Source organism: Chiloscyllium plagiosum, unplaced genomic scaffold (genome assembly GCF_037043375.1).
Source record: "Chiloscyllium plagiosum isolate Xiang-an unplaced genomic scaffold, Cpla_swu_hap1 HiC_scaffold_2, whole genome shotgun sequence".
Classification (NCBI taxonomy): Eukaryota; Metazoa; Chordata; class Chondrichthyes; order Orectolobiformes; family Hemiscylliidae; genus Chiloscyllium; species Chiloscyllium plagiosum.
In genome coordinates this window covers 149,668,413-149,683,360 of record NW_028270140.1, presented here as the reverse complement: position 1 = coordinate 149,683,360, position 14,948 = coordinate 149,668,413, and the positions used below count along the sequence as shown (strand labels likewise).

The following is a 14,948-nucleotide window of genomic DNA, read 5'->3' as shown; positions in this document are numbered from 1 at the left end:
AGAGTCCTCAACTGCTCCTCATGACAAGCCCTTCAGCCCCACTACCATTTTTGTAAACCTTCTCTGGACCCCCACCAAAACTGCTCAATATTCCAAAATGCGGTCTGACCAGAGCATTACACACCCTCAGCAATATATCTCTGCTTGGTTTCTAGGCCTCTTGAAATGAATGCTAACGTTGCATTTGTGTTCCTAACTGCCAACTCAATCTGCACGTTAACGCAAGAGTGTCATAAGGTCAGAGAGATGACCAACATTGAAACAGACCTTTCGGTTCAAATCATCCATGCTGACCAGATATTCTAAATTAATCTAGATCCATTTGTCAGCACTTGGCCCTTCCTATTCATAAACCCATCCAGATGCCTTTTGAATGTTGTAATTGTACCAGCCTCCTCTACTTCCTCTGGCAGCTCATTCCATACACATACACCACCCTCTGCTTGAAAAGGTTGCCCCTTAGATTCCTTTTATATCTTTCCCCTCCCACCCTAAACCTCTGGACTCCTCCACCCCAGGGAAAATATCTTGTCTATTTATCTTATCCATGCACCTTATGATTTTATAAACCTCTACAAAGGTCACCCCTTGGCCTCCGACACTCCAGGGAAAACAGCCCCAGCCTCTTCAGGCTCTCACTTCAGCTCAAACTCTCCGGTCCTGAACTAAGACTCCCAAATTCCTGTGGGCTTCAGATTTCCAAAGCCTATATTTTGAAAATACTCTGTCTATATTCTTCCTAAAAGTGCAAAATCTCACATTTTTCCAAATTGCATCCCATCTGTCACTTCTTTGCCCACTCTCCTAGCCTGTCCAAGTCCTTCTGCTGTCTCCCTGTTTCCTCAACACTGCCCCTCCAGCTTTGTCATCTGCAATTAGCAACCATGCCTTTGGTTCCCTTGTCCAGATCATTAAACTATAACATGAACAGTTGTGCTCCCAATAGACCTCTGCAGAACTCCACTAGTCACTGGCTGCCATCCTGAAAAAGACCCCTTTATCCCAGTCTCTGCCTTCTGCCAGTCAGCCATCCTTTATCCAACTCAGTACCTTATCCTAACGCCATGGGTTATCTTATTTCGCAACCCCTGTCCGACAACTTGCCAAAAGGCCTTCTAGAAATCCAAATAGATCACCTCATTTTCCATCAGCCCAATGTTCACTCTTGCCTTAGTCTTACTTTTCAGATATCTAAAAAAACTCTTGCAATCTTTTATATTACTAGCTAGTTTACTTGTATTTCATCTTCTACCTCCATCATTTTTTAATTGCCCTTCACTGGTTTTTAAAAGCATCCCACCAATCTTCAATCTCATGGTTTACCTAGCTCTTTCACTTCTCTCTCTGGGCTCTACCATTTATCCGCTCACCTCTATTCCCCTGCTTCCAGAATAAATATTTTTTTCCTACCTGCTAACAGCACTGAAGAGGAATCACTGGACTCAAATTGTTAACTCTGCTTTCTTCCCACAGATGCTGCCAGACCTGGTGAGCTCCTCCACAAATTCCTAACTTTGTTCCAAGGCTTGAACCAGTTTTCTTTTGTGTCTCGAGTTCCGGTATTTGCATATGAAACATTTGCTTCTAGCTAACATAATAAGTTCAATTGATTCTCTTAAAATTTGATAAATTAGCATTTAACATACTCAAAAGGTAGAAGAGAGAGAGTGGTGGTGGAGGGTTGTTTTTCAGATTGGAGGCCTGTGACCAGTGGAGTGCCACAAGGATCAGTGCTGGGTCCACTACTTTTTGTCATTTACATAAATGATTTGGATGAGAGCAAAAGAGGTATAGTTAGTAAGTTTGCAGATGACACCAAAATTGGAGGTGTAGTGGACAGCGAAGGGGGTTACCTCAGATTACAACAAGATCTTGGTCAGATGGGCCAATGGGCTGAGAAGTGGCAGAGAAAGGAGAGGTGCTGCACTTTGGCAAAGCAAATCTTAGCAGGACTCATACACTTAATGGTAAGGTCCTTTGGAGTGTTGCTGAACAAAGAGACCTTGGAGTGCAGGTTCATAGCTCCTTGAATGTGGAGTCGCAGGTAGATAGGATAGTGAAGAAGGCATTTGGTATGCTTTCCTTTATTGGTCAGAGTATTGAGTACAGGAGTTGGGAGGTCATGTTGTGGCTGTACAGGACATTGGTTAGGCAACTGTTGGAATATTGCGTGCAATTCTGGTCTCTTTCCTATCGGAAAGAATTTGTGAAACTTGAAAGGGCTCAGAAAAAGATTTACAAGAACTTTGCCAGGGTTGGAGGATTTGAACTACAGGGAGAGGCTGAACAGGCTGGGGCTGTTTCCCTGGAGCATCAGGAGCTGAGGGGTGACCTTATAGGAGGTTTACAAAATCATGTGGTGCATGGAAAGGATAAATAGACAAAGTCTTTTCCCTGGGGTGCAGGAGTCCAGAACTAGAGGGCATAGGTTAGGGTGAGAGGGGAAAGATATAAGAGAGACCTAAGAGGCAACTTTATAACTAGAGGATGGTACGTGTATGGAATGAGCTGACAGAAGTAGTGGATTTTGCACATGTGGGTAGTCGACTATAGCCGAAGTTCCTAGCCTTTGCACCAGGAATAACATTAACACGGTGGCACAGTGGTTAGCACTGCTGCCTCACAGCGCCAGAGACCCGGGTTCAATTCCCACCTCAGGCGACTGACTGTGTGGAGTTTGCACGTTCTCCCCGTGTCTGCGTGGGTTTCCTCCGGGTGCTTCGGTTTCCTCCCACAGTCCAAAAATGTGCAGGTCAGGTGAATTGGCCATGCTAAATTGCCCATAGTGTTAGGTAGGAGGTAAATGTATGGGTGGGTTGCGCTTCGGCGGGTCGGTGTGGACTTGTTGGGCCGAAGGGCCTGTTTCCACACTAAGTAATCTATCTAATAACCTACTAAACATGTCAACTGAGTGTAATCAGAACAGCTTTTTAGATTTTGTAGAAAATAGTTGGACTGTTCCTAGAAAGTACCATTCATGTAATCACTCCATACCTCTCCACACGCCACCAACCTTCATGTTATCAACACACTTACTAACCCAGTCTTATATATTAAAAACCTCAGAGAGCACAGGTCCCAAAACAGATCCCTGCGGAACACGACGGGTCACCGAGCTCCAAGCTGAATACTTTCCATCGACTACCACCCTCTCTATCTATGGGCAAGCCAATTCTGTATCCAGACAGCCAAATTTCCATGTATTCTATGCCTCCTTACTTTTTGATTGATAATGTTCCTCATGGTAGGTTCAAATGCATTGCTAAAATCCAAATACACCACATCCACTGCTCTATCTTCAATGCATTTTGTCACATCCTCAAAGAATTCAAAAAGGCTCGAGAGGCATGACGACCATCTCTAATCAAACTACATGTTTCCAAATAATCATAAACCCTGTCTCTGAGTCCTCACCAATAATTTGCCCACCACAGATGCAAGACTGCAATTCCCAGGGTATATCCCTATTCCCTTTCTTGAACACGTTAAGAACATTTGCCACCCTCCAATCATCTGGTACTACTCCAGTGGACAGGGAGGACGCAAACATCATATCGCCCCATTCCTGCCTCAGTCGAAGCAAAATGCTCAGACACAGTAGTTTCACCTCCTTCATCTTTATTCTGGGCCCTGGAGAGGGAGAAAGAACAATCGCCTATGTGCACAGAGACTAGAGTTCTCAGTCTTCTCTCAAACAGTTTCTTAGTTAATGTAGTCATTTGCAGGGTGGAGCATCCAGATAAGGCAACATACATATTGATTGGGTGACCATTACAATCAGAATGTCAATAGTAAAGATGAAGGCATCTGCTATTACACAATTAATGTCCTTAACCTTGTAGAGTGGCTTCACATAATGAACACTTTTCATCTTGTTAACTGACTTTACATACTGAATGCTCTTTCACCTCATGAACCCACTAGCCTTGCCTCCAGCACCTCATTGTTCACCGCAAGCCCTTATCTGATCAGATCAGAGTCATGCTAGCTGAACTTTTTTGTTTCAAAACTGAACTCTTTCCCTATCTGCTCATATCCTATACACATTCTCAAAGGCACAGCAATCTGTTCCCCAGATTCCCGTAGTAACCTTGGGTATATCCCATCTGGTCCAGGGGACTTATCTATCCTTATGCTTTCCAAAGTTTCCAGTGCATCTTCCTTCTTAACATCAACCTGTTCAAGCATATCAGCCAGTTTCATGCTGTCCTCACAAGCAACAAGTTCCCTCTCACTAGTGGATACTGAAGCAAAGTATTCATTAAATAATTCCCCTACCTCCTGGGACAAGTTCCTTCCACTGTCCAGGATTAGCCATACCCTCACTCTCACTACCCTCCTATGCCTACTTAAGTATAGAACGTCTCAGGGTTTTCCTTCATCCTACCCGCCAAAGCTTTCTCATGCCCCTTTCTAGCTCTAAGTCCATTCTGGAGTTCCTTCCTGGCTAGGTCTATTTGACCTTTGTTTCCACAACCTTGAGCAATCTTCCTTCTTCCTCTTGAAGAAATGTTCTACATCTCATCATCCAAGGTTCCTTCACCCTACCATCCCTTCCTTGCCTCACTCACAGCAAGTGCTCCCTAAACAAGCTCCACATTTCGGTCATGCATTTTCCTGAGAATCTGATCCCAATTTATGCTCCACAGTTCCTACCTAATAGCATTGTAATTCCCCCTCCCCAATTTCCCACACCATCTGCTCCTATCCCTCCCCATGAGGATAGTAAAGGTCAGGGAGTTGTGATCACTATAATTATAGATTTTCCTCTGCAGATTTTCTCCAGGTCGGTTGAGGTTCTGCTGCGCAAACCTCTTATAGACAGGCAGCTTTCAGAGAGCTCTTGACATATTAAGTCAGGAATCCTTTCTTGACATCTGACAAAAACTGCTCCATCCAAAATATTTGAATTATGGAGGTCCCAATTAATATTAGGAGGTTGAAGTCACCCAATGTCAACAATCCTGTTACTTCTGCACCTTTCCAAAATGACCTCCTCAATGACCTCCCTTTCTGCAGCTGTGATACTATCCATGATTAGCAATGCTACTCCCCCACCTCTTTTACCTACCTCCTTAATCCTTTTTTAACATCTAAACCCTGGAACATCCAACAACCATTCCTGCCAGTGATATTCATTTAAGCAGAGAGGTTGCTAACTCCAGACAGAAACTCTACAGCTCAACCAGAAACTAAAGTTTAGAACTGTCTGTTCTTTTGTCTATTAAGGTTAGAATCAAAAGAAAAAAAAAGCGTTTTCATGCCAACCACCAATCCCACCAGAATGAGACAGGTACCAAGAAAACAAGATATAGGATCTCAAAGCTAACTACAGCAAAAGCCCAACTGGTTTACTGAATTTTTTGGGGGGTTAGTCTTTTTCTTTTCCTCTCTGGTTGGGGACATCAGCATCACTGGCATTTATCACCCATCTGCAATTACCAAGACGTTGGTGGTGAGCTGCCTTCTTGAACTGCTGCAGTCTATTTAGCATAGCTGAGTTCAGAGATTTGGCATTCTGGGATTTTGACCAAGCAAACACTGAAGGGATGGCATATATTTCCAAGTCAGGAGAAAAGGTGTCTTGGAGAGCAACTTGTGGTGTTTCCACCTGCCTGCTATCTTGTTCATCTGGATGGTACGGTCATGGGTTTGGAAGCTACTGTCTAGGGAACCTTAGGTGAATTTCTGCAATGGATTTTGTGGATAATATACATTGATGCTACTGACTGACGATGGTGGGAATTTTTGTGGATTTGGTGCCCATCAAGTAGATTGCAAAGACCCAAATGGTTTACTGAAATTGTTTGGATTAGTCTCAAATGGATTGCTTTATTCTCTCTCTGCCAAGCTGAGTGCTGTGCATCCAAGTGAAGAGTATTCCATCACACTTCTGATGACTGTCTTGTAGATGGTGGACAGACACGCGAGTCACTTACCATAGCATTCCTAGTCTCTGACCTACTCTTCTATCCGTATCAATGATATTTAACAACTATGTTAGGAGATAACTTATACACCAAAAAAATATTGAGGGAAACCAGTGAAAATAGTCAACATAGTTCACAGAAGAGTTTCAGAAAACTCAAGGGAACTAAATCTGATAAAAGAACTTTTGTTCACATCCTTTCATGTATGAGTATCACCTCGAGAAGATAGTGCAACACATTTGTGAATCACTAGTTCCTGTTGTCGGCCCGTTCCTGCCTCAATCAAAGCAAAACGCTCAGAGACACAGTATGGTTTCACCTCCATCTTTATTCCAGGCCCTGGAGTGAGAGGACGATCATCCATGTGCACAGAGACTTGAGTTCTGTCTTCTCTCAAACCAGTTTCTTAATGATTTATAGTCATTTGCCGGGAGGAGCATCCAGATAAGACAACATACATTGTAATGGTCACCCAATTAATATCAGCAAGAGTCAATAGTAAAAATTAAGGCATCTGCAATTACACAATAAATGTCCTTAACCTTGTTAACTAGCTTCACATAATGAACACTTTTCAACTGGTTAACTGACTTTACATACCGAATGCTTCATCTTGTTAAAAGGCTTTACATAATGAATGTTTTTTCACCTCGTCAGCCCACTTCCCTTGCCTCCAGCACCTTCTTGTTCACTGCAAGCCCTTATCTGATCTGAGTCATGCTAGCTGAATCTTTTTGTTTCATTTAAACTCAAAAGTGAACTCTTTCCCTACCTGCTCAAACCCTATACACATTCTCACTGTGATGTAACAACACCCATAGCATTGACCAGAAGGCCTGATGTCTACAGAAACAGTAACATAGAAGCAGAAGATGCTGGTCATGATTTTCCAAAGCTCCCTAAACAAGACAACCGCAGAAGATTGGAAGTTGGCAAATCTAATACTGCTATTCCAGAAAACGTAAACAGTAGTGCAGGCCAGTTCTTAACTGGGTTTTTTTTAAAATTTCACTCTGACAACAGACTGATGGGTAATAAGTACCAGTCCAGCAAATTACTTCCAAAAGTATTTTTTAATTAAAAGAACCTTGCCAATATCCTTCAGCCTCTTACGTTTCAGTGAAGTAATCTCACACTCCAGTGAATATAGAGAGACACAAGAAAGCAGGAGTATTTGCAATACAGGGACAATGAGGGTAATGGGCCAATTAGGACTAAAGAGGAGGAGAGAATTTCTTCAGTTAAAGAAATGCAAATCTTTAGATTTCAGTATCCCGAACGATCTCCCCCCCCCCCCCCCCCAATATATTTAAGTGAGAGGCATAGGTTTTTGCTAACTCAGACAAAGGAATAAGGAAAAAAAAGGGTGCAGGCAGGAAAATGGAGTTGAAAGTGGAGATCAGCATATCAAATAGCAAAGAAGCTTCAGTGAATATAAATTATGAGCTGAAGTAGCTCAATGAAAATTGATTATGGATATGACAGAACAAGGAGTTTAAAATACCAAAACTGAACAAGTAACAAGATCACACAAAAATAAACAAATAGTAGCATTTTGCGTTGTAAATGAAGCATAGCAAGAATGCGATCACCAATTTGCAAGAAACAGGTCAGAGTTGAGTACAAAAAAAGGTAGCAAGATAAGTATGTGTAAAAATAAAAACTTATGTTTACCTCACATTTAAAATGCTTTGCAAAAGAAACTGTATCCCTTGACACTCTCCCTAAAACAATCAATTCAGGCAATCTCACTAACACCCCTACTTTGGTCTAAGCAATGATAGAGCAACATAGAAGTTATGGCAGAGGAGGAGGCAATTCAGTCAATATTTGCCCGGAGTTTCATAGAACATAGAAGAGGCCCTTCGGCCCACGATGTTGTGCCGAACATTTGTCCTAGCCTAAGCACCTATCCCTGTACCTATCCAATTGCCGCTTAAAGGTCACCAATGATTCGGACTCTGCCACTCCCACAGGTAGCGCATTCCACGCACCCACCACTCTCTGGGTAAAGAACCTACCCCTGACATCCCCCCATACCTTCCACCCTTCACCTTAAATTTATAACTAAACCTGCTTTTGTATTGTATTCAATTAAAAAACATAGTATCCTTGATCTCATTAAGGGCCTTCTCAACATGTCTTGTGACTTTCATAAGTGTGTATATGCATCCACGGGTCTCTAACCCTTCATCCCCTTTAAAACTGTACCAATTGGATCTAATTATCTCATTCAAATCAACAAATCATGTCACATATACCGCAATACCAGCCTCTAAGTCATTCCTGATCACTTCTTTCCAGTCTGATAAAACAATTATTTTGCAATCTTCATATGCATGTTGCCAATTTCCTTACTCTCCACGGGCCTTAAATTGGACTTCTTCAAACATGTTTTGGTGAGGAAAAAGCCAGAAAGCCTAACTAAAATTATTTTGCAGTAGTACACACAATGTCATAAGAGTTTTGATAAATATTCTATCAAACATTTCACAAAATGGCAAAAGGTGAGAAATCCCATCAGAAACAAATTTCCAGAATATTTCCAACCCCTCCCCCCCCCCCCCCCCAACAATGCATTATTACGTGGGATGCAAGTTTCATAAACATCTCCAACAATTGTTGCTCATCCCCAATTGTCCTCAAAATGAATAGCTTGCTAGGCTACTTCAGCAGTAATCACAGTTATGCCTCAAGTCACATGTATGCCAGACCAGGTAAGGATTGGGAGATTTCCTTCCCTAAAAAGGACATTAACAATACAGATGAGTTTTTACAATTAGTTCTTTCATGGTCAGCATTTCTGAAATTCTTTCAATTTTCTTTACTAACAAAGCAAATTCCATCAGCTGCTGCGCTGGGATTTAAACCAGAGCTTCCCAGAGGCTTAGCTTGGGGCTTTGAGTTGCTTGACATTATGACTGGAAAAATATCTCCCCCTTGTCCAGTGCAGGTCCAAATCCTAGCATTTTTCTTTTAAAGTTTAAAAGCTGGAGAAATTTGAAATACAAAAAAAAACTGGCAACAATAAATTCTGAAGCTGCCAGATTGTGGTAAACCTCCAATTCATTCAATAATGTCCTCTTGGAAAGGAAATCCACCACCCTTACCTTGGTCTAGGTGTCATGGTTCCAGTGTTAATTGCCTTATGAAGCAGCCAGCTATATTTTGTTTAAGTGAAACAGAGAAAGATTTGGGCAGACACGAGCCTTCAAATTAAGCAAAAGACCATAAAAAAAAACAAGATTTTTATTACTCAAGAACTAGCTTACCTTTCTGTTTCGCATCAAGGAGATTAGTTGCTCCATATGCTGCAGTCTAGCCTTGGTGCTCTGTTCTTTTGCTTTTGCTAAAATTAACCGTTGCTGACCACTGTTGTATGCCGCTTGAATTCTAGCCATTTGTTGTTGATAATCTGTGCGTACCTCACTGCACTCTCCTTGTAAGGATTGAGAGGTTATGTCTACCAGCTGAAACTTTTTTATGTCGGAGCTCTCAACTAGCTCAGTTATGCCTTTAAAAAGCTGTTTCTTTGTATATTCAGTAAGAGCTGCTGTGCATTGCTCTTCCTGCTGCAGATAGTTATCCAGTGAAAGCTGAGACAGAAATATGGTCTTATGCACAGGTCGCCTTTCTGATCCACTAGTTGAATATATGGCAGTAAGCTGCTGAACTTCTTCAAATACCTTTGACAGAGTAAAATTAAATTTAGCATTTTCAGCAACCAACTGTTCTTGTGTCTCTCTCAACAACTTGGCACATTCTTCCTCCTCATCTCTTAATCTCACTGGCATATGATGTATTCCCGAAGCCATTAACTGCTGCTTATTCCGTCGCTGGACCTTAAGATTACGAATCAGCTGTAGCGCCTTGACCTCCTCTTCCAACTTCTCAACTGTCATTTCTGGCAGGTTGCTGTGTCTTGACTCTGCACCCTTAGGGCAGGTTGCCAAGACCTTATCCAAGTCTTTCTGGCTCAGATAATTTTTTGGTCCAAGGATTTGTAACTCAGTCAACTCTTCTGCAGTCAATACATGATGTTCATTTATACTATGACAGAACCATTCGATCAATTTCTTTTCATCTCCAATATCAAACCACCAATCAAAATTCTCTCCATTCAGTTGACTGGCTTTAGGATAAGCAATTCTCCTTAAAGTCTCTACAAATATTTTCCCACCACTCATAGTGGTTAGTGTATTACCATCTGTTCTGGGGTCTGAATGAATGGAGTTTTAAAATATCCAACTGCAAAGTGGTATGCTGTATGTCTGCATTAATCCCAAGCAGAAACATTGCATTAACAAAAATAACTAACATTTCTAAAATCAGAACAAAATCAGTTTAAAAAAGGGACAAAGGTTCAAAGAAATTCATACCTTCAGTGACAATGTTTCCTTTAACAAGGAAAAACATTTGTCAATACTTGAAATAACAGTTAAAAGAAATTACATTTTCTCAAAGACAAGACAATGCATTCCAAAGATTTAGATTAGAAGTATTGTCTTTTTTTCATGTTAGGATGAATGAATTTTTCACTGATTGCTGAAATGCTACTTGGAAAGGGAAGCAGTTCACCTGGGCAAGGCAGACACAAGTAGCATTAACGCAAGAAGTTGTAAGGTTTTAAGAAAGTTGAGGGAATACAATAAATTTAAGTGACTTTTACAGCACATATATGTAAATACACATAACAACATGTTGAATGAAGTTGATGAACTGCAGTCTCAGATTGTATCATAATGTTATGATATACCTGGTTAAAGAAAAAGACAGCACTCAGTACTAAACTTTGCAGAATATAGCATGCTGTCAAAAGGTAGGGAAAAAGAGGAAGAAGGTCCTACTGTATAATTTATTACAAATGACATGATTAAGCTGGGGAAAGAGAGAGAGAAAATATTAAAGGCAGAATCTATTTATAGTTAAAATCAGATACTGGAAAAATCCATCAGGTCTGGCAGCAACTGTGGAGAGAGACACAGAGCTAACACCATGAGTCCAAGGCATCAGAAGAAAAATGATCATCCTTCTGGGCATTTTCTAATGACGAGACAGATGCAAATTCACAAGGAAACTACTGAAAAGTGCAAAATAATATTTATAGAAGAGGGGGGATATTATTTACCCTAATACAGACTTTGATAGTAATGTAAAACAAAGCTGTAGATGCTAGAAATCAGGAAATCATTGAACAAACTGAGTAGGTCTGACAGTGTCTGTGAAGAGAAAGCAGAGTTACTGTTTCAACTCCAATGACCTTTCTTCAGCAGAGTCTTTGATAGTCTAAGAGTGGATGTTTGATGGTTTTGTACGTGGTTGTAAACAATTTTGTTCAGGAGAAAATTCCTCATCAATATTCTATTCCAACTAGGAAAGAGACATTTATGCCAAAGTCATTGGAAAAAGGAAGTAATCAAAATACTGAATGAGCTACATAAATTGTTAAAATGATGTGAGTCTTTAAAGTTAATAAATGACTGGAACCGGATGAGATGCACTGGGCAATGATGATGTGGAGGTGCCAGTGTTGAACTGGGGTGGATAAATTAAGCCACAACACCAGGTTTAATCCAACAGACAAAGGAGCAGCACTCTGAAAGCTTGTACTTTCAAATAAACACGTTGGACTATAACCTGATATTGAGAATTTTTTGACTTTGTTCACTGGGTAATGAGGGATGAAAAAATGTCAATAATCTTCCATGCTTGCTTAGGTGCTCACAAGACAATTGGAGAACTTAAATGCTATGCATAGCTATTGTAGACAGTAGAAGAGCTTGAGTTAGTGAATAGAATCTTAAGATTTCTAATTAGCAGCAATAATGACAAATGCAAGGTGTCATGATGAATTTTGATAGGAACTATAATTTGGCTTCCATTGGAGTGATGTACAATTCTGCCCCTCATGCATGATGTGAAGACACTGGAGACACTGCAGAGATGATCCAAGAGAATGATTTTCAGGATGACGAACTTCAGCAAGGTGAACAGATTAGTGATGGGTGAAATTGAGGACTGCAGATGCTGGAGATTAGAGTTGAGAATGTGGTGCTGGAAAAGCACAGCAGGTCAGGCAGCATCAAAGAAGCAGGAAAATCGACATTATGGGCAAAAGCCTTACATCAGGATGGGAGCAGTCATTTGCTAGTACAGTGTTGCTGCAAAAAAAATTGAAGCTTTTATGTCCTTATAGTCACTGGTCATATTTCACAATTACCAAATCAAAGGGAAAAACTGCGTGAGGATTAGATTAGATTTAGATTCCCTACAGTGTGAAAACAGGCTCTTCGGCCCAACCAGTCCACACTGACTCTCCTAAGAGCAACCCACCCAGACCCATTTCCCTCTAACTAATGAACCCAACACTATGGGCAATTTAGCATGGCCAATTCAGCTGACCTGTACATCTTTGGACTGTGGGAGGAAACCGAAGCACCCGGAGGAAACCCACACAGACAGTTGCCAGAGGCTGGAATCAAACCTGGTGCTGTGATGCAGCAGTGTTAACCACTGAGCCCAGCAAGTGGATTAACAAAAACCTGCAAAAAGTACTTCTAAGCATTTTTTTTTACATAATGCATTTACAGGGTGCAGGAATTGCTGGCAAGTCCAGTATTTATTGCCTATCTCTAATTGCCCAGAGTTGATGCAGCAGGAGATGTTGGTTCAAATCCTACCTACTCGAGAGGTAATAACATCTCAAATATACCTAGAGTAAGGCTCAGTAAAGCAGTGAAAAGAACATTAGTGAATCAGATAGTTTTTTTTAACCTCCGACTATGGTTTAGTGATTAGACTCTTAATATTTTAGTTTTTTGGGTAGCGATTTTCTTTGAGGGAGTAATGAATGAGATGAGATTTTCTGATGGGAGACTCCCAAAACTGGGAGAATTCCGGGCGTAGTAAAACTGCTCCAGTTCTTGAAAACACCAAAGAGAGGGAGGTAGATTCTGGATTAATGGTGCTGGAAGAGCACAGCAGTTCAGGCGGCATTCAAGGAGCTTTGAAATCGATGTTTCGGGCAAAAGCCCTTCATCAGGAATAAAGGCAGACAGCCAGAAGCATGGAGAGATAAGGTAGAGGAGCGTGGGGTGGGGAGAAAGCAGCATAGAGTACAATGGGTGAGTGGGGGAGGGGATGAAGGTGATAGGTCAGGGGAGGAGAGAGTGAGTGGATAGGTGGAAAAGGAGATAGGCAGGTAGGGACAAGTCCAGACAAGTCATGGGGACAGTGCTGAGCTGGAAGTTTGGAACTAGGGTGAGGTGGGGGAAGGGGAAAATGAGGAAACTGTTGAAGTCCACATTGATGCCCTGGGGTTGAAGTGTTCCGAGGCAGAAGATGAGGCGTTCTTCCTCCAGGCGTCTGGTGGTGATGGAGCGGCGGTGAAGGAGGCCCAGGACCTCCATGTCCTCGGCAGAGTGGGAGGGGGAGTTGAAATGTTGGGCCATGGGGCGGTGTGGTTAATTGGTGCGGGTGTCCCGATGTTCCCTAAAGCGCTCTGCTAGGAGGCGCCTAGTCTCCCCAATGTAGAGGAGACCGCATCGGGAGCAACGGATACAATAAATGATATTAGTGGATGTGCAAGTAAAACTTTGATGGATGTGGAAGGCTCCTTTAGGGCCTTGGATAGAGATGAGGGAGGAAGTGTGGACGCAGGTTTTACAGTTCCTGCGGTGGCAGGGGAAGGTGACAGAATGGGAGGGTGTGTTGTAGTGGGGCGTGGACCTGACCAGGTAGTCGTGGAAGGAACGGTCTTTGTGGAAGGCGGAAAGGGGTGGAGAGGGAAATATATCCCTGGTGGTGGGGTGTTTTCGGAGGTGGCGGATGATTTGGTTTATGCGAAGGTTGGTAGGGTGGAAGGTGAGCACCAGGGGCGTTCTGTCCTCGTTACGGTTGGAGGGGTGGGGTCTGAGGGCGGAGGTGCGGGATGTGGACGAGATGCGTTGGAGGGCATCTTTAACCACGTGGGAAGGGAAATTGCGGTCTCTAAAGAAGGAGGCCATCTGGTGTGTTCTGTGGTGGAACTGGTCCTCCTGGGAGCAGATCCGGCGGAGGCGGAGGGATTGGGAATACGGGATGGCATTTTTGCAAGAGGTAGGGTGGGAAGAGGTGTAATCCAGGTAGCTGTGGGAGTCGGTGGGTTTGTAGAAAATGTCAGTGTCAAGTCAGTCGTCACTGATGGAAAGGTCCAGGAAGCGGAGGGAGGTGTCAGAGATGGTCCAGGTAAATTTAAGGTCAGGGTGGAATGTTTGGTGAAGTTGATGAATTGCTCAACCTCCTCGCGGGAGCACGAGGTGGCGCCAATGCAGTCATCAATGTAGCGGAGGAAGAGGTGGGGAGTGGTGCCGGCGTAATTACGGAAGATCAACTGTTCTATGTAGCCAACAAAGAGACAGGCATAGCTGGGAGGTAGAGTTAGCCGCCGAAGGACGGAGGGGCCGAGTGGCCTCAGGCACACGCACGTGACCCATCGCGGAAAAAAAGGCGGGAAATCAGACCCGGCAGCATCGCGAGCACCGCAAACGGGAAGCAATTCGGGCGGGGGTGGGTCTCGCGTTTTGTACTACATGCACACATCCACACTCACACCGACTGAGAGAGTCCGGCATGGGGCCCCTCCACAGCACGTACCCGCGGCGGGTAGGCCTCAGGCATCACTGAGGTAAACGCAAGAGAATAAGGGAAGAGGGGGAACCCCAGCCCGATTCTCACCTCCCGGCTCTCCGTACAATGTCGGTACACTATCCTGAAGCGTGATCCAGTTCAACTGAGCCTTATTCGATAATTTTTCTTTACTACTATCTCTGTAAACACACTCAAACTTTCCCGCCACTCCTCATCCGTCCGCCGGTTTCCGTTAGCGCGTCTGCGCATTTCATGCAGGCCGGGGGGGGGAAACAACGAGTTCATCGGGGAGACAAGAGGTGACAACTTTGCCGACGGCGCCCAGCTGCTGGGAGGACCGGGTTGACAGGAACAAGCAGCTGGAAGGACCTGGTTTACAGCGCCCCCGCC

At 43.1% G+C, this 14,948-nt stretch overlaps 1 protein-coding gene across 2 annotated transcripts in view; it reads right to left on the bottom strand.

Annotated features, from left to right (window-relative positions):
• Positions 1–14,908, bottom strand: part of LOC122556926 (HAUS augmin-like complex subunit 3) — a 115,794-nt gene extending 100,886 nt beyond the window's left edge. The window contains exons 1-2 of one of the 2 annotated variants that reach the window (XM_043704166.2): positions 14,646–14,815; positions 9,203–10,201 (exon numbers count right to left, since the gene is read on the bottom strand). In XM_043704166.2, coding sequence (XP_043560101.2) covers positions 9,203–10,117 — 915 coding nt within the window. In that variant the 5' untranslated portion in view covers positions 10,118–10,201; positions 14,646–14,815. Of the gene's footprint in view, positions 1–9,202; positions 10,202–14,645 lie in introns of both variants that reach the window. The other variant, XM_087974612.1, reaches the window with a different exon arrangement.
• Positions 14,909–14,948: the final 40 nt, after the last annotated feature.